This window comes from Salvelinus fontinalis, chromosome 5 (assembly GCF_029448725.1).
Source record: "Salvelinus fontinalis isolate EN_2023a chromosome 5, ASM2944872v1, whole genome shotgun sequence".
In the NCBI taxonomy this organism is placed as follows: Eukaryota; Metazoa; Chordata; class Actinopteri; order Salmoniformes; family Salmonidae; genus Salvelinus; species Salvelinus fontinalis.
This window is the reverse complement of record NC_074669.1, coordinates 44,012,671-44,030,023: the sequence shown is the minus strand read 5'-3', so window position 1 is coordinate 44,030,023 and position 17,353 is coordinate 44,012,671. Positions and strand designations below refer to the sequence as shown.

The following is a 17,353-nucleotide window of genomic DNA, read 5'->3' as shown; positions in this document are numbered from 1 at the left end:
AAGAAAGAATCTTCATCTAATCCGATGTGAGTGATCGGTGTCCTGATGATATCCAGAAGCTCTTTTTTGCCGTAAGATACGGTTGCAGAAACATAATGTACAAAATAGGTTACAAATAACGCAGGAAAAAAACACTTAATAGCACAATTGGTTGGGCGCCCGTAAAACTGCTGCCATTTCTTCCGGCGCCACTCCAATACCTTGACTTTGTTGTCCTTAAGCCATTTTGCCACAACTTTGGAAGTATGCTTGGGGTCATTGTCCATTTGGAAGACCCATTTGCGAACAAGCTTTAACTTCCTGACTGATATCTTGACATGTTGCTTCAATATATCCACAATTTTCTTCCCTCATGACGCAATCTATTTTGTGAAGGGCACCATTTCCTCCTCCAGCAAAGCACCCGCACAAAATGATGCTGCCACCCCTGTGCTCCACGGTTGGAATGGTGTTCTTCGGCTTGCAAGCCTCCCCCTTTATCCTCCAACATAACGATGGTCATTATGGCCAAACAGTTCTATTTTTGTTTCATCAGACATTTCTCCTAAAAGTACGATCTTTGTCCCCATGTGCAGTTGCAAACCATAGTCAGGCTTTCTTATGGCGGTTTTGGAGCAGTGGCTTCTTCCTTGCTGAGCGGCCTTTCAGGTTATGTCGATATAGGACTAGTTTTACTGTGGATATAGATACTTTTGTACCTGTTTCCTCCAGCATCTTCACAAGGTCCTTTGCTGCTGTTCTGGCATTGATTTGCACTTTTCACACAAGTACGTTAATCTCTAGGAGACATAACGCGTCTCCTTCTTGAGTGGTATGACGGCTGCGTGGTCCCATGGTGTTTATACTTGCGTACTATTGTTTGTACAGATGAACGTGGTACCTTCAGCCGTTTGGAAATTGCTTCCAAGGATGAACCAGACTTGTGGAGGTCCACAATTTGTTTCTGAGGTCTTGGCTGATTTCTTTGGATTTTCCTATGATGTCAAGCAAAGAGGCACTGAGTATGAAGGTAGGCCTTGAAATACATCCACAGGTACACCTCCAATTGACACAAATGATGTCAATTAGTCTATCAGAAGCTTCTAAAGCCATGACATCATTTTCTGGAATTTTCCAAGCTGTTTAAAGGCACAGTCAACTTAGTGTATGTAAACTTCTGACCTACTGGAATTGTGATACAGTGAATTATAAGTGCAATAATCTGTCTGTAAACAATTGTTGGAAAAATTTGTGTCATGCACAAAGTAGATGTCCGAACTGATTTGCCAAAACTCTAGTTTGTTAACAAGACATTTGTGGAGTGGTTGAAAAACGAGTTTTAATGACTCCAACCTAAGTGTATGTAAACTTCTGACTTCAACTGTAAGTAGCACTTTAAAGTACTTTTACTTAAGTGCTTTACACCACTGCCTGGCACCATCCATATGGTTAATCATGGTGGTGGCAGCATAATGCTGTGGGGATGTTTTTCAGTGGCAGGGACTGGGAGACTAGTCAGGATCAAGGGAAAGATGAGCAGAGCAAAGTACAGAGAGATCCTTAATGAAAACTTGCTCCAGAGAACTCAGGACCTCAGACTGGGGCGAAGGTTCACCTCCAACAGGAAAATGAGTCTCTGCACACAGCCAAAACAACACAGGAGTGGCTTCGTGGCAGGTCTCTGAATATATTTGAGTGGCCCAGCCAGAGCCCGGACTTGAACCCGATCAAACATCTCTGGAGAGATGGTGATCATACGTAATTGGTGATGGACATCCACAAATTAATGCATACCATACTAAACGTAACATATCATATGAAACGGAGTGTATCGGATTTACGTACAGTGTAATGCAAAATGCTCTGAGACCAGGATGGGAAATTGCTCTCGCATTGCAGTGAGTGGGGGGCTATATAACCCTGTGACGTACCTTTCACTCTTCCTGAGTGAAAGAGGTGCGCATTTTGACATGCAGTCCAGCAACGAGTCTGAGGGTTTTAGGATCATAGCCAAATTTTCGAAATCTGCTTTCATTCCCCCGTTTAAGATAAATTACCATAATCTAAATGTGATTTCTGTCATTCTGAGCACTGTGGTTGGATGCCCTAATGGGTTATGGAAATGGGTCCATTAAATTTCCAATAATCTGTAAAGAAAATCATCCAGGTCACGTTGTCCTGTGTCACATTTTCCTAACGGAAATCCTGGTGTGTGTCTGGAGCCTTTCAGATCCATAGAGACCCAGCCAGCGAGGCAGATCCAGTTCTACTGCAATGTGACACCTTCTGGGCCACAGACAGACAGAGCGACAGTACACAGGCAGCAGAGTCCTCAGCAAAACACTATTGGCTCAGGCGCCGTAATGCTCAGGCTCCGTAATGCTCAGGCGATCCCCAGGAGTCTGATATTTGTTACTAGTCTGTGTATACTGTCTGTCTGGTGGCAGAGTTCTTCTGTAGAAGGTATGTTCAGGTAACAGGAGGATCTACTTATGTTTCTACCTGGTTGTGAGGGAAAAGAGTCCGGTGTTTTTGTGACTGTAACGTTAACTGAAGGTTGTGTTTGTGTTTCCTTAGGGGTGTGAGGGATTGATCTCCTGTCACCATGGACATGGACACCCAGCCACAAGGCCAGCAGGCAGCAGTACCCGTGTTCCAGCCACAGGTAGGACCCCCTAACCCTAACCCAACCACAAGGCCAGCAGGCAGCAGTACCCGTGTTCCAGCCGCAGGTAGGATCCCCTCACCCTAACTTACCCTCACCCAAACCGGTTTGGCCGGTGTAGGCCATCATTTTAAATAGGAATTTGTTATTTAACTAGGCAAGTCAGTTAATAAAGGTTAAATAAAAAATATTACAACATCACTTTTACCCTAACTCTAACCCAAACACAGCAAGCTGCAGTACCTGTGTTCCAGCCACAGTACGATCCTCTTACATTTATGTTTACTCACAAATACTCATTCATATTTAGGGTAGGCCTATACTTGAATTTTAAGCCTGTCAATGAATGTAAATTAAGTCGAGTACAAATTAGGCTACGGGCGATTCCCAGTAAAGTTGGGAACAAAATGTATGTCAAAATTACTGTATTTGTCATTTGTATTAACAATACAGGTTGTAATTTACTAACCCCTCAATCGTACAGTATAGGCAGATGAAGGCCGGAGAGAGAATAAGTATTGATTGAAACTCCGGAGGCTTGCAGAGCTTGACCTCCCAGTGAGCAGCTTTTGATACGATAACATTCAGGTTGTTATGTTGCAAATCTGGCCACCGTTGGAATTTAATAGCAATATCGTACATAAGCTTCATCAATCTCCTTCATAGCACAAAGATGTTTCTGGCCCCACTATGTATTGAATGGACTTATAACAGAGAGGATTCGCCCGCTATCCATATCCATACGCTGAAGAGGAAACGGGAAAAAAACTTTTTTTTCTTTTTTCGTTAACGCAAAAAATGATCCTATTTTTCTTGTGTATGCAAAGCCAGTGCAATATTAACTGTGAAATCGCCAGGGTGTTAATTTATTTGAATATGTTTAATTACTAATTGGGTTGTGCACAGAAAAGGAAAGAACGAGAACTAGCATCCCCCACACTCGAGATATCATATTCCAATTTAACAGAGTTGTGGTAATAATGATTTCCTCTGTTTTTCACACACTATTTAGCGTCATTTCAGTTTTTTTTCCTCTTTCATTATTGTCTTAAAATAGATTAAATATATTTAGAAGTAGGCCTAATAACATGCATATTATTAGTGTATGCAAGATCAGATTTTACAGTTTGTATTTCAAACACCAGTCCTATGCAGATCCAGACATTATTTTGCTTCCTGTTAGGCATCCAGTGTCATACTGTGTCTATCAGCAGACGGATCCTTCTCTTTCAACAAGTCCTCAATCTATTTCACACTTTTTCTCAATTTAATCTGCTCGGCAAAAATTCCCCTCCTGAAAATGTGAATTGTATCACATCTCTAAGTCCCGGAGGTATGATGCATATGCATTAGGTAAAGTGGATGAGCTGGTATCATGTGCATTTTTAATGGTGCATTTGCTCTTTGAGTGGGAGAGAGAGATTCTCAAAATGGAATTTGAACGTCGCAGCAGGTTTTGACAGAGTCAGATCTCTGTGTGTGTGTGTGTGTGTGTGTGTGTGTGTGTGTGTGTGTGTGTGTGTGTGAGAGACAAGGCGGAGGGTTATAAGTGAGCTAACACACCGTGGTACAGGAACAGATTGAAGAGGAGCAGAGAGAGAAACACCAGCGGGGTAGGGAAGGATGGATGGAGTGATGAATATTGTATGGCGGTGCTAAGCTGGCTGGGGCTGAGGAGAGATGTAGGTGAAAGAAGAGGGAGGTGAGGAGTACAGACCGAGGCTGGTGATGGGGAGAGGGGGGGTAGAGGGTAGGTTGGTGCTCTGTGGGAGATGGCACCCTTACTGGCTCCCGCTGGCCTTTTTCTGGCAGCCGCTGGCAGTGCCACACTGTCGCATCACACCTCACATCTCTCCTCCTCTTTCTCTTCCTCTCCCCCTCTGTCTCGCTCTCTTCATTTATTTTCATCTCCTTCCCTCTCTCTCCATCTCTCCCTCCCTCTCTCTCTGTCTGTCTCTCCCTCTCTCTTATCTTAAATTCTCTGTCAGTTGCTCTGTGTCTCTGTGTCACCACATATCACACGTCATCTATGCTTCTGTCTTCATGCCTTTTCTCTTTTTCTCTCTCCCTATCGCTCTTCTTCTCATCTCCTTGTCAGTGAGTAGCCCAGGGTGTGTGCATCTGTGTCACTGGTGGCCACCCTGTCCCTCTGCCATCTCTACAGCACAGGCACATGCTGTCCCTCACAGACATGCTTGTCCACTCCTCTACAATCCATCACTCTTCCCAACAAGGAGGAGCTTGAGCTAGACACCACAAGTCTGATTCCCCAAAGCAGAGGCCTAACTTCAGCTCTCACCAACTAAGGGTGTGTTCCTCATTCACATTTATGGCCCAAATTCCCACGATAACTGATTGGAAATTGAGACAGTAACAGAGATGTCCATCATTTTCTAACTCCTTTCAAACACGCACACACCTCTCCTTCCACAAGCTGCAATCTGTACAAACCTCTCCTCTCCTCTTGCGGTTTGCCCAGTGACCCCTCTGTCGTCAGGGGTCGAGCTGCTGCGCCTCACCCACGTGTGTGTGTGTGTGACGCCAGTGCGGGCAATGAGACAGCCTGTCAGTCAGGAGGGCCCGGCTGCCCTTTGAAGGCCAGGCCAGGGGCCGACAAGGTGCCGCAAATGGCCTGTGAAGTTTATATACACTGCCCACTGCTAAACAGATTAGCTCTAATGAAGTGTCTAATGCCGGGCCCCCGCCTGACATAATCCTGCCTGGCAGCCCAGCCCCTCGGCTCACAAAAAATGGACCCCCTCCGGCCCTCTGCGCTCCCCCTCTCCTAGCCCTCCCCAGCCCTGGTTCACCCCTCGCCTAGCCCTCCCCAGCCCCCTTGCCCGCTACCCAAGGCGACTCCACGTGGGAGGTGCCCGTTGTTAATCACACTGGACAGTGTGCGATCTGACATGCAAATATAGGTCATTGCATATGTAAATGTGTGATTAGGGGGCCGGCGTGCCAGAACACATTAGTGAGACTGTGCTCTCAGCAGGAGGCTGTCACAGCGCTTTATGGGCTCATGCTAACATTCGTCAAGCTACCATGCAGCGAGTGAAAGCTATGCCCTCGCTCTATTTCTAGATCTAGCTCTCTCTTTTTTCTCTCATTCCATTTCTCTCTTCCTAACCTAACACCATGGCCTCTGCTCCTCCACTCCTGTTTTTCTTTGTGTGAAAAACACTGTCGTGACCACTATTTACCTCTCTCTTTGTTCTCTGCGTTTGACCTTGGACAGGGTTCAATATAACATCTGTATAAAATGGTCTTTTAAAGGTATGTGTGGGGTACAGATATTTAAAAAATCATGTTAAACACTATTATTGCACACAGTGAGTCCATGCAACTTTGTGAATTGTTTGCCACATTTTTACTCATGAACTTATTTAGGCTTGCCATAGCAATAGAGTTGAATACTTTTTGACTCAAGACATTTCAGATTTTCATTTTTAATTAATTTGCTAACAATTCTAAAAACAATATTCCACTTTGACATGATGGGTTATTGTATGTAGTGACAAATCTAAATGTAATCCATTTTAAATGCAGGCTTTAACACAACAAAATGTTGAAAAAGTCAAGGGGTGTGAATACTTCCTGTGTGTAACCTTAATTTATACTTTTTGAAGGCACTGTAAAAAATTCATACGAAGAGGATATAGCGGTATAAAACAGTAATGTATAACGGTAATTTGCGATCTATCAGGGAGTAATGAATATTGTAATCAGATTACAGATACTTTTCAAACACTGATTACTTCTAGGATTACTTTTAAAATCAGAAAGGATGTTTGCGGGAAAAAACGGTCACCTTTCTGTCCTCTCAATGACATTCAAAGCAGCATTGGGGAAAAAAAGCATAAGTGTTAAGTTTGTGCCGCCTGAGCGAGTCTGACCGCAAGTCAGAGACCACTATGATGACACACCAAATGCATTTGACGGATCACAGGGAAAAGAGCAGGACTAGGCTTTTGTAGGCTACAGTTGTCTACCAATGTTGCGACTGCTGTTGACATCCAAAGATTATCCAACTTGTATAAACGCTTTGAGAGAAGGACGAGAGCAGTGGTGTAGCCTACAGGCGATATGGATATCACATTGATATCTGCAGTTGAAGTCGGAAGTTTACATACACTTAGGTTGGAGTCATAAAAACTTGTTTTTCAACCACTCCACAAATTTCTTGTTAACAAACTATAGTTTTGGAAAGTCGGTTAGGACATCTACTTTGTGCATGACACAAGTCATTTTTCCAACAATTGTTTACAGACAGATTATTTCACTTATAATTCACTGTATCACAATTCCAGTGGGTCAGAAGTTTACATACACTAAGTTGACTGTGCCTTTAAACAACTTGGAAAATTCCAGAAAATGATGTCATGGCTTTAGAAGCTTCTGATAGACTAATTGACATAATTTGAGTCAATTGGAGGTGTACCTGTGGATGTATTTCAAGGCCCACCTTCAAACTTAGTGCCTCTTTGATTGACACCATAGGAAAATCAAAGAAATCAGCCAAGACCTCAGAAACAAATTGTGGACCTCCACAAGTCTGGTTCATCCTTGGGAGCAATTTCCAAACGGCTGAAGGTACCACGTTCATCTGTACAAACAATAGTACGCAAGTATAAACACCATGGACCCACACAGCCGTCATACCGCTCAGGAAGGAGGCTCGTTCGGGCTCCTAGAGATGAACGCACTTTGGTGCTAGAAGTGCAAATCAATCCCAGAATAACAGCAAAGGACCCTGTGAAGATGCTGGAGGAAGAAACAGGTACAAAAGTATCTATATCCACAGTAAAGCGAGTCCTATATCGACATAGCCTTAATAAAGGCCGCTCAGTAAGGAAGAAACCACTGCTCCAAAACCACCCAAAAAAAAGCCTGACTACAGTTTGCAACTGCACATACAGTGGGGAGAACAAGTATTTGATACACTGCCGATTTTGCAGGTTTTCCTACTTACAAAGTATGTAGAGGTCTGTATTTTTTTATCATAGGTACACTTCAACTGTGAGAGACGGAATCTAAAACAAGAATCCATAAAATCACATTGTATGATTTTTAAGTAATTAATTTGCATTTTATTGCATGACATAAGTATTTGAAAACCTACCAACCAGTAAGAATTCCGGCTCTCACAGACCTGTTAGTTTTTCTTTAAGAAGCCCTCCTGTTCTCCACTCATTACCTGTATTAACTGCACGTTTGAACTCGTTACCTGTATAAAAGACAACTGTCCACACACTCAATCAAACAGACTCCAACCTCTCCACAATGGCCAAGACCAGAGAGCTGTGTAAGGACATCAGGGATAAAATTGTAGACCTGCACAAGGCTGGGATGGGTTACAGGACAATAGGCAAGCAGCTTGGTGAGAAGGCAACAACTGTTGGCGCAATTATTAGAAAATGGAAGAAGTTCAAGATGACGGTCAATCACCCTCGGTCTGGGGCTCCATGCAAGAACTCACCCCGTGGAGCATCAATGATCATGAGGAAGGTGAGGGATCAGCCCAGAACTACACGGCAGGACCTGGTCAATGACCTGAAGAGAGCTAGGACCACAGTCTCAAAGAAAACCATTAGTAACACACTACGCCGTCATGGATTAAAATCCTGCAGCGCACACAAGGTCCCCCTGCTCAAGCCAGCGCTTGTCCAGGCCCGTCTGAAGTTTGCCAATGACCATCTGGATAATCCAGAGGAGGAATGGGAGAAGGTCATGTGGTCTGATGAGACAAAAATAGAGCTTTTTGGTTTAAACTCCACTCGCCGTGTTTGGAGGAAGAAGAAGGATGAGTACAACCCCAAAAACACCACCCCAACCGTGAGGCATGGAGGTGGAAACATCATTCTTTGGGGATGCTTTTCTGCAGAAAACAGGACGACTGCACCGTATTGAGGGGAGGATGGATGGGGCCATGTATCGCGAGATCTTGGTCAACAACCTCCTTCCCTCAGTAAGAGCATTGAAGATGGGTCGTGGCTGGGTCTTCCAGCATGACAACGACCCGAAACACACAGCCAGGGCAACTAAGGAGTGGCTCCTTAAGAAGCATCTCAAGGTCCTGGAGTGGCCTAGCCAGTCTCCAGACCTGAACCCAATAGAAAATCTTTGGAGGGAGCTGAAAGTCCGTATTGCCCAGCGACAGCCCCGAAACCTGAAGGATCTGGAGAAGGTCTGTATGGAGGAGTGGGCCAAAATCCCTGCTGCAGTGTGTGCAAACCTGGACAAGAACTACAGGAAACATATGATCTCTGTAAGTGCAAACAAAGGTTTCTGTACCAAATATTAAGTTCTGCTTCTCTGATGTATCAAATACTTATGTCATGCAATAAAATGCAAATGAATTACTTAAATCATAATGCAATTTTCTGGATTTTTGTTTTAGATTCCGTCTCTCACAGTTGAAGTGTACCTATGATAAAAAATACAGACCTCTACATACTTTGTAAGTAGGAAAACCTGCAAAATCGGCAGTGTATCAAATACTTGTTCTCCCCACTGTATATCGTACTTTTTGGAGAAATGTCATCTGGTCTAATGAAACAAAAATAGAACTGTTTGGCCATAATGACCATCGTTATGTTTGGAAGAAAAAGTGGGATGCTTGCAAGCTGAAGAACAACATCTCAACCGTGAAGGACAGGGGTGGCAGCATCATGTTGTGGGGGTGCTTTGCTGCAGGAAAAGCATGTGCGAGCAAGGAGGCCTACAAACCCTGACTCAGTTACACCAGCTCTGTCAGGAGGAACGGGCCAAAATTCACCCAACTTATTGTGGGAAGCTTGTGGAAGGCTACCCAAAACGTTTGACCCAAGTTAAACAATTTAAAGGCAATTAGGCAAATACTAATTGAGTGTATGTAAACTTCTCACCCACTGGGAATGTGATGAAAGAAATAAAAGCTGAAATAAATCATTCTCTCTACTATTATTCTGACATTTCACATTCTTAAAATAAAGTGGTGATCCTAACTGACCTAAGACAGGGAATTTTTACGAGGATTAAATGTCAGGAATTGTGAAAAACTGAGTTTAAATGTATTTGGCCAAGGTGTATGTACATTTCTGACTTCCAACTGTACATAGCGCATTGATGTGAATCGTGGTTGTTGTGGATGGCTGTTCACAAATGCAGATGTTTATTTTAACCCAGTAATGGTTGAATTGAAGAAGTTTAAGCTGCCTATAAATCATTGTTTTTGCGAACCAGTGGACAACCAGTGAAAAATTTGCTCTTGCAACAGCTGCATAGTGCGGATCCCAGCCCGTGGAATACAAGTTTGATGGAGTTTCTACCTTCTAATCTCCTCCACGGTATTGTGCTCCATACTCTCAAACTAGTTTAATTTAAGAAGACCACAAGTTGGGCTTTTATTGCTCAATATAATTTGTGGTGATGAATAATACATTGCTCAAAAAAATAAAGGGAACACTTAAACAACACAATGTAACTCCAAGTCAATCACACTTCTGTGAAATCAAACTGTCCACTTAGGAAGCAACACTGATTGACAATAAATTTCACATGCTGTTGTGCAAATGGAATAGACAAAAGGTGGAAATTATAGGCAATTAGCAAGACACCCCCAAAAAAGGAGTGATTCTGCAGGTGGTGACCACAGACCACTTCTCAGTTCCTATACTTCCTGGTTGATGTTTTGGTCACTTTTGAATGCTGGCGGTGCTCTCACTCTAGTGGTAGCATGAGACGGAGTCTACAACCCAAACAAGTGGCTCAGGTAGTGCAGTTCATCCAGGATGGCACGTCAATGCGAGCTGTGGCAAAAAGGTTTGCTGTGTCTGTCAGCGTAGTGTCCAGAGCATGGAGGCGCTACCAGGAGACAGGCCAGTACATCAGGAGACGTGGAGGAGGCCGTAGGAGGGCAGCAACCCAGCAGCAGGACCGCTACCTCCGCCTTTGTGCAAGGAGGTGCACTGCCAGCGCCCTGCAAAATGACCTCCAGCAGGCCACAAATGTGCAATGTAACAGGAATATTTAGACTCATGGGTGCCACCCATTAGATAAAATACGGAACGGAATAAACGTTTTGTTTTCGAGGGGATAGTTTCCGGATTAGTCAAAGGTATATGGTTTAGAGAGAAATAGTCGACGCGTTATAATTCCTGTTATAACTTGCGGCTGAACTTGAAAGGGGTTCCTTTGTTATTTTACCGTTCATGTCTTCCATAGAGAATGTCTTGATCTACTTCAAATAAGGTCTGTGTTTCGCGGAGGAGCAGACTGACAGGGGACCATGCAGACAAGCTCTGCTTTCTGCACTACAACCTAAAACTTCTTACCTGGGAATATTGAAGACCCATGAAAGCTGGTGGTTCGTTTTAACATATGTTCTCATGTTATTTGAGACTAAATAGATTTTATTTATGTATTATATTAAGTTAAAATAAAAGTGTTCATTGTTCATTCAGTATTGTTGCAATTGTCATTATTACAAAAATGTGTGTGTGTGATATATATATATATATATATATATATATATATTTTTAATCGGTATTGGCTTTTTTTTGTCCTCCAATAATCGGTATCGGCGCTGAAAAATCATAATCGGTCGACCTCTACTCTGTAGTGCCTTGCGGTCGGAGGCCGAGCAAAATGATTTGGCATTTATGTGTTGCCAGCCTAGGGTCATGCACAACTCATAAAGCAAATTTTAAACTTTTATTCAAAAACACAAAATACTGTCAAAAAATGAACAATATTGTCTCATATTATTTTGGCCAAATCAAACTTTATTTGTCACATGCGCGGAACACAAGTGTAGACCTTACCGCGAAATGCTTACTTACAAGCCCTTAACTCTTCTTGAACTGCACTGTTGGTGAAGAAAATATTTACCAAATAAACTAAAGTAACATAACAATAACGAGGCTATATGCAAGGGGTACCGAGTCAGTGTACAGGTTAGAGGTAATTTGTACATGTAGGTAGGGGTGTAGTGACTATGCATAAGATAATAAACAACGAGTAGCAACAGAGTACAAAACAAATGGGTCAATGTAATAGTCTGGTGGCCATTTGATTAATTGTTCAGCAGTCTTATGGCTTAGGGGTAGAAGCTTTTAATGAGCCTTTTGGTCCTACACTTGGCGCTCCGGTACCGCTTGCCGTGCGGTAGCAGAGAAAACAGTTCATGACTTGGGTGACTGGAGTCTCTGACAATTTTATGCTTTCCTCTGACACCGCCTATTATATAGGTCCTGGATTGCAGGAAGCTTGGCCCCAGTGATGTACTGGGCCGTACGCACTACCGTCTGTATTGCCTTACGGTCAGATGCTGAGCAGTTGCCCTACCAGGCGGTGATGCAACCGGTCAGGATGTTCTCGATGGTGCAGCTGAATAACTTTTTGAGGATCTGGGGACTCCATGCCAAATCTTTTCAGTCTCCTGAGGTTGGGAAAGGTGTTGTCGTGCCCTCTTCACTGTATTGGTGTGTTTGGACCATGATAGATCGTTGGTGATGTGGACACCATGGAACTTGAAACTCTTGACCCACTCCACTACAGCCTCGTTGATAATGGGGGCCTGTTCGGCCCGCCTTTTCCTGTAGTCCAAGATCAGCTCCTTTGTCTTGCTCACATTGAGGGACATGTTGTCCTAGCACCACACTGCCAGTTCTCTGACCTCCCTATAGGCTGTCTCATCGTTGTCGGTGATCAGGCCTACCACTGTTGTGTCATCAGCAAACTTAATGATGGTGTTGAAGTCGTGTTTGGTCACGCAGTCATGGGTGAACAGGGAGTACAAGAGTGAACAAAGTACACACCCCTGAGGGGCCCAGGTGGTAGGGGTTGTTGCCTACCCTTACCACCTGGGGGTGGCCTGTCAGGAAGTCCAGGATCCAGTTGCAGAGAGAGGTGTTTAGTCCCAGGGTCCTTAGCTTAGTGATAAGCTTCGTGGGCACTATGGTGTTGAACGCTGAGCTGTGCTGTAGTCAATTAACCTCCCTGGGATCGTTCGGGACGCTAGCGTCCCACCTCGCCAACAGCCAGTGAAATTGCAGGGTGCCAAATTCAAAACAGAAATCTCATAATTAAAATTCCTCAAACATACAAGTATCTTTTACCATTTTAAAGGTAATATTGTTGTTAATCCCACTGCAGTGTCCGATTTTCAAAAAGGCTTTACAGCGAAAGCACCACAAACAATTATGTTAGGTCACCGCCAAATCACAGAAAAATAACAGCCATTTTTCCAGTTAAAGAGGGAGTCACAAAAAGCAGAAATATAGATAAAAGGAATCACTAACCTTTGATGATCTTCATCAGATGACACTCATAGGACTTCATGTTACACAATATATATGTCTTGTTCGATAAAGTTCATATTTATATCCAAAAACCTCAGTTTACATTGGCGCCATGTTCAGAAATGCCTCCAAAACATCTGGAGAAGTTGCAGAGCCACATCAAATAACAGAAATACTCATCATAAACTTTTATGAAAGATACATGTTTTACATGAAATTAAAGATAAACTTGTTCTTAATGCAACCGCTGTGTCAGATTTCAAAAAAGCTTTACGGCAAAGCACAATATTAATAATCTGAGTACAGCGTTCAGTCACCAAAGCAAGCCATACAGTTACCCGCCAAATTGTGGAGTCAACAAAAGTCAAAAATAGCATTATACATCTTGTCTTACCTTTGCTGATCTTCATCGGAATGCACTCCCAGGACTCCCACTTCCACAAGACATGTTCGTTTTGTTCGATTACGTCCATATTTATGTCCAAATACCTCCGCTTTGTTCGCGCGTTTAGTTCACTATTCCAAAGGCACAATGCGCGAGCGCAAAATCCAGACAAAGTCAAGAGATCCATTACAGTTTGTAGAAACATGTATAACGATGTTTACAATCAATCCTTATGGTCTTTTTATAATTAATCTTCAATAATATTCCAACCGGACATTAGCGTATTCATTACAGAGGAAAAAGAAGGAACGGCGGGAAACAACGCATTGGCCTCAGCCTAGTCCACTTGTTGAAACAGCTCTTATTCGACCCCCTTCCACAATAGAAGCCTCAAACAACTTTCTGAAGACTGTTGCCATCTGCTGGAAGCCCTGGGAAGTGCAATCTGGCCCCATAGACACAGCATATTGGATAGGCAATCACTTAAAGGAAACTACAAACCTCAGATTTCCCACTTCCTGGTTGGATTTGTCTCAGGTCTTTGCCTGCCATATGAGTTCTGTTATCATCACAGACATTATTTTAACAGATTTGGAAACTTTAGAGTTTTCTATCCAAATCTACTACTTATATGCATATCATAGCTTCTAGGTCTGGGTAACAAGCAGTTTACTCTGGGCACCTTATTCATCCAAGCTACTCAATACTGCCCCCCTTTCCCAAAGAAGTTAACAGCGTTCTCACATAGTTCCTTTTGTCCAGGTGGGAAAGGGCAATGTGGAGTGCGATTGAGATTGTGTCATCTGTGGATCTGTTGGGGCGGTATGCGATTTGGAGTGGGTCTAGGGTATCCGGGAGGATGCTGTTGATGTGAGCCATGACCAGCCTTTCAAAGCACTTCATGGCTACTGACGTGAGTGCTACGGGGTGGTAATCATTTAGGCAGGTTACCTTCGCTTCCTTGGCCGCAGGGACGATGGTGGTCTGTTTGAAACATGTAGGTAATACAGACTCAGTCAGGGAGAGGTTGAAAATGTCAGTGAAGACACTTGCCAGTTGGTCCGCCCATGCTTTGAGAACCAGTCCTGGTAATCCATCTACCCCCGCGGCTTTGTGAATGTTTACCTGTTTAAAGGTCTTGCTCACATCGGCTACCTAGAGCGATATCACACAGTCATCCAGAACAGCTGGTGCTCTCGTGCATGCTTCAGTGTTGCTTGCCTCGAAGCGAGCATTAAAGGCATTTTGCTCGTCTGATAGGCTCGCGTCACTGGGAAGCTTGGGTCTGGCTTTCCCTTTGTAGTCCGTAATAGTTTTCAAGCCCTGCCATATCCGACGAGCGTCAGAGCTGGTGTAGTATGATTCAATCTTAATCCTGTATTGACGCTTTGCTCATTTGATGGTTTGTCTGAGGGCAACGTTTGATTTCTTATAGGCGTCCGGATTAGTGTCCCACTCCTTGAAAGCTACAGCTCTAGCCTTGAGCTCTAATCACATCAAATGATATTGGTCACGTACACATGGTTAGCAGATGTTAACTTCTCTAGGGTAGGGGGCAGCATTTGGAATTTTGGTTGAAAAGTATGCCCAAATTAAACTGCCTGCTACTCGGGCCCATTTATTTATTTTTTATTTATTTAACCTTTATTTAACCAGGTAGGCAAATTGAGAACACGTTCTCATTTACAATTGCGACCTGGCCAAGATAAAGCAAAGCAGTTCGACACATACAACAACACATAGTTACACATGGAGTAAAAACAAACATATAGTCAATAATACAGTGAAAAAAATAAGTCTACAGTATATACAATGTGAGCAAGTGAGGTGAGATAAGGGGGGTGAAGGCAAACAGATATATGTATAAATAAATAAAAATATAAAAAGGCCATGGAGGCGAAGTGAGTACAACACAGCAAGTAAAATAAAAACTAAAAAAAACACTGAAGATATGATATGCATATAATTGGTAGATTTGGATAGCAAACACTCTAAAGTTTCCAAAACTGTTAAAATAGTGTCTGTGAGTATAACAGAACTGATTTGGCAGGCGAAAACCTGAGAAAAATCCATCCAGGAAGTAGTTTTGTGTTTGTAGTTTTCTATTCAATGCCATTACAGTATCCATTGGCTTAGGACTCAAATTGCAGTTCCTATGCCTTCCACTAGATGTCAACAGTCTTTAGAAATTGTTTCAGGCTTGTATTCTGAAAAATTAGGAAGTAAGAGCAGTCTGAAATGAGTGGACCCTAAAGTGTTACAGAGCTTTTTCATGCGCACGACTGAGAGAGTGCCTTTCTTGTTTACCTTTTATATTGACGACGTTATTGTCCGGTTGAAATATTATTGACTATTTAGGCTAAAAACAACCTGAGGATTGAATATAAACATCGTTTGACATGTTTCTATGAACTTTACGGATACAATTTGGATTTTTTGTCTGCCTGTTTTGACTGCGTTTGAGCCTGTGGATTACTGAAGAAAACGCGCAAACAAAACAGAGGTTTTTGGATATAAAGAGACTTTATCGAACAAAAGGAACATTTGAGTAAATGAATGTCTGCTGAGTGCAACCATATGAAGATCATCAAAGGTAAGTGATTCATTTTATCTCTATTTCTGACTTGTGTATCTCTTCTACTTGGCTGGTTACTGTTTGTAATGATTTGTCTGCTGGGCTATGTTCTTAAATAATCATAAGGTATGCTTTCGCCGTAAAGCATTTTTTAAATCTGACACAGTGGTTGGATTCACTAGATGTTAATCTTTAAACCTATGTAAAATATGTTTTGTTTTCTGAATTTTTATAATGAGTATTTCTGTATATGAATTTGGCGCCCAGCAGTTTCACTGGCTGTTGAAGAGGTGGGACGCTACCGTCTCACGTACCCTAGAGAAGTTAATGTGAGTGTAGCGAAATTCTTGTGCTATGATAGATGCGGATGTTGCCTGTCATCCATGGCTTCTGGTTGGGATATGTACGTACGGTCAGTATGGGGATGACGTCGTCGATGTACTTATTGATGAAGCCGGTGACTGAGGTGGTATACTCCTCAATGCCATTGGATGAATCCCGGAACGTATTCCATTATGTGCACGCAAAACTGTCCTGTAGCTTGTAAGCAGGAATCAGGAGTATAGAATTATGGTCAGATTTGCCAAATGGAGGGTGGGGGAGAGCTTTGTATGCATCTCTGTGTGTGGAGTAAAGGTGGTGTAGAGATTCATTTTTTTTCTCTGGTTGCACATGTGACATGCTGGTAAAAATGTGGGAAAACTAATTTAAGTTTGTCTGCATTAAAGTCCTCGGCCACTAGGCGCGCCGCTTCTAGGTGAGCATTTTCTTGTTTGCTTATGGGCTTATAGAGTTGTTTGAGTGTGGCCTTAGTGCCAGCATCGATCTGTGGTGGTAAATAGACAGCTACGAATAATATAGATGAGAACTCTCTTGGTAGATAGTGTGGTCTTCAGTTTATCATAAGGTACTCTACCTCAGGCAAGCAATACCGCAAGACTTCTTTAATATTAGACATCGCTCACCAGCCCAGCCCTAGTGTGTGTGCTGTCCTAGGAACCTCTTCTGTCGTTGCCGCAGGTCTGTGTTCTGTTCATGCAGACTTTGTTTAATTGTGAAACGAATCTGAAGTGAACACATCTAAAGCTGCTCCTTCCCTCCCTCCATCATGACACTGTGCTCTCACCCTCCTCCTCCTCCTTCCCAGAGTCTGCCTGCCTGTGAGGGTGTCCCCGGGTCGTGGTCGGGGCCAGGCACCGGTGACATGTGGCATTGTGATATCTGTCGCCTCTTTTCTCCCTCCACCACACCAACAGACACGTTTACAAAATGGCTGCAAAGGTCACATTCTGCTCTGTGTGTTTTCACACATCACAACCCCAAGGCTCATTCCAGCCTGTTTTCTTAGCTTTTTAATTTTAGACATTCACTGGCGAGCCGAGTTTCAGGGCGCCACATGCATCCCTTGGAAGAGGAGGGCACTGTGGGGGGGGGGGTTTGTCGCTAGCTGACTGGTCCAACATAAG

The 17,353-nt window shown here is 43.2% G+C and overlaps 1 protein-coding gene across 5 annotated transcripts in view; it reads left to right on the top strand.

The window, feature by feature from the left end:
- LOC129855640 (serine/threonine-protein kinase Nek7) overlaps nt 1-17,353 on the top strand; it is a 193,768-nt gene that overhangs the window by 99,215 nt on the left and 77,200 nt on the right. For 4 of the 5 annotated variants that reach the window (XM_055923516.1, XM_055923515.1, XM_055923517.1 and 1 more), the window contains exon 2: nt 2,557-2,644. In XM_055923516.1, the coding sequence (XP_055779491.1) occupies nt 2,585-2,644 (60 nt within the window). In that variant the 5' untranslated portion in view covers nt 2,557-2,584. Of the gene's footprint in view, nt 1-2,556; nt 2,712-17,353 lie in introns of those variants that run through there. The other variant, XM_055923518.1, reaches the window with a different exon arrangement.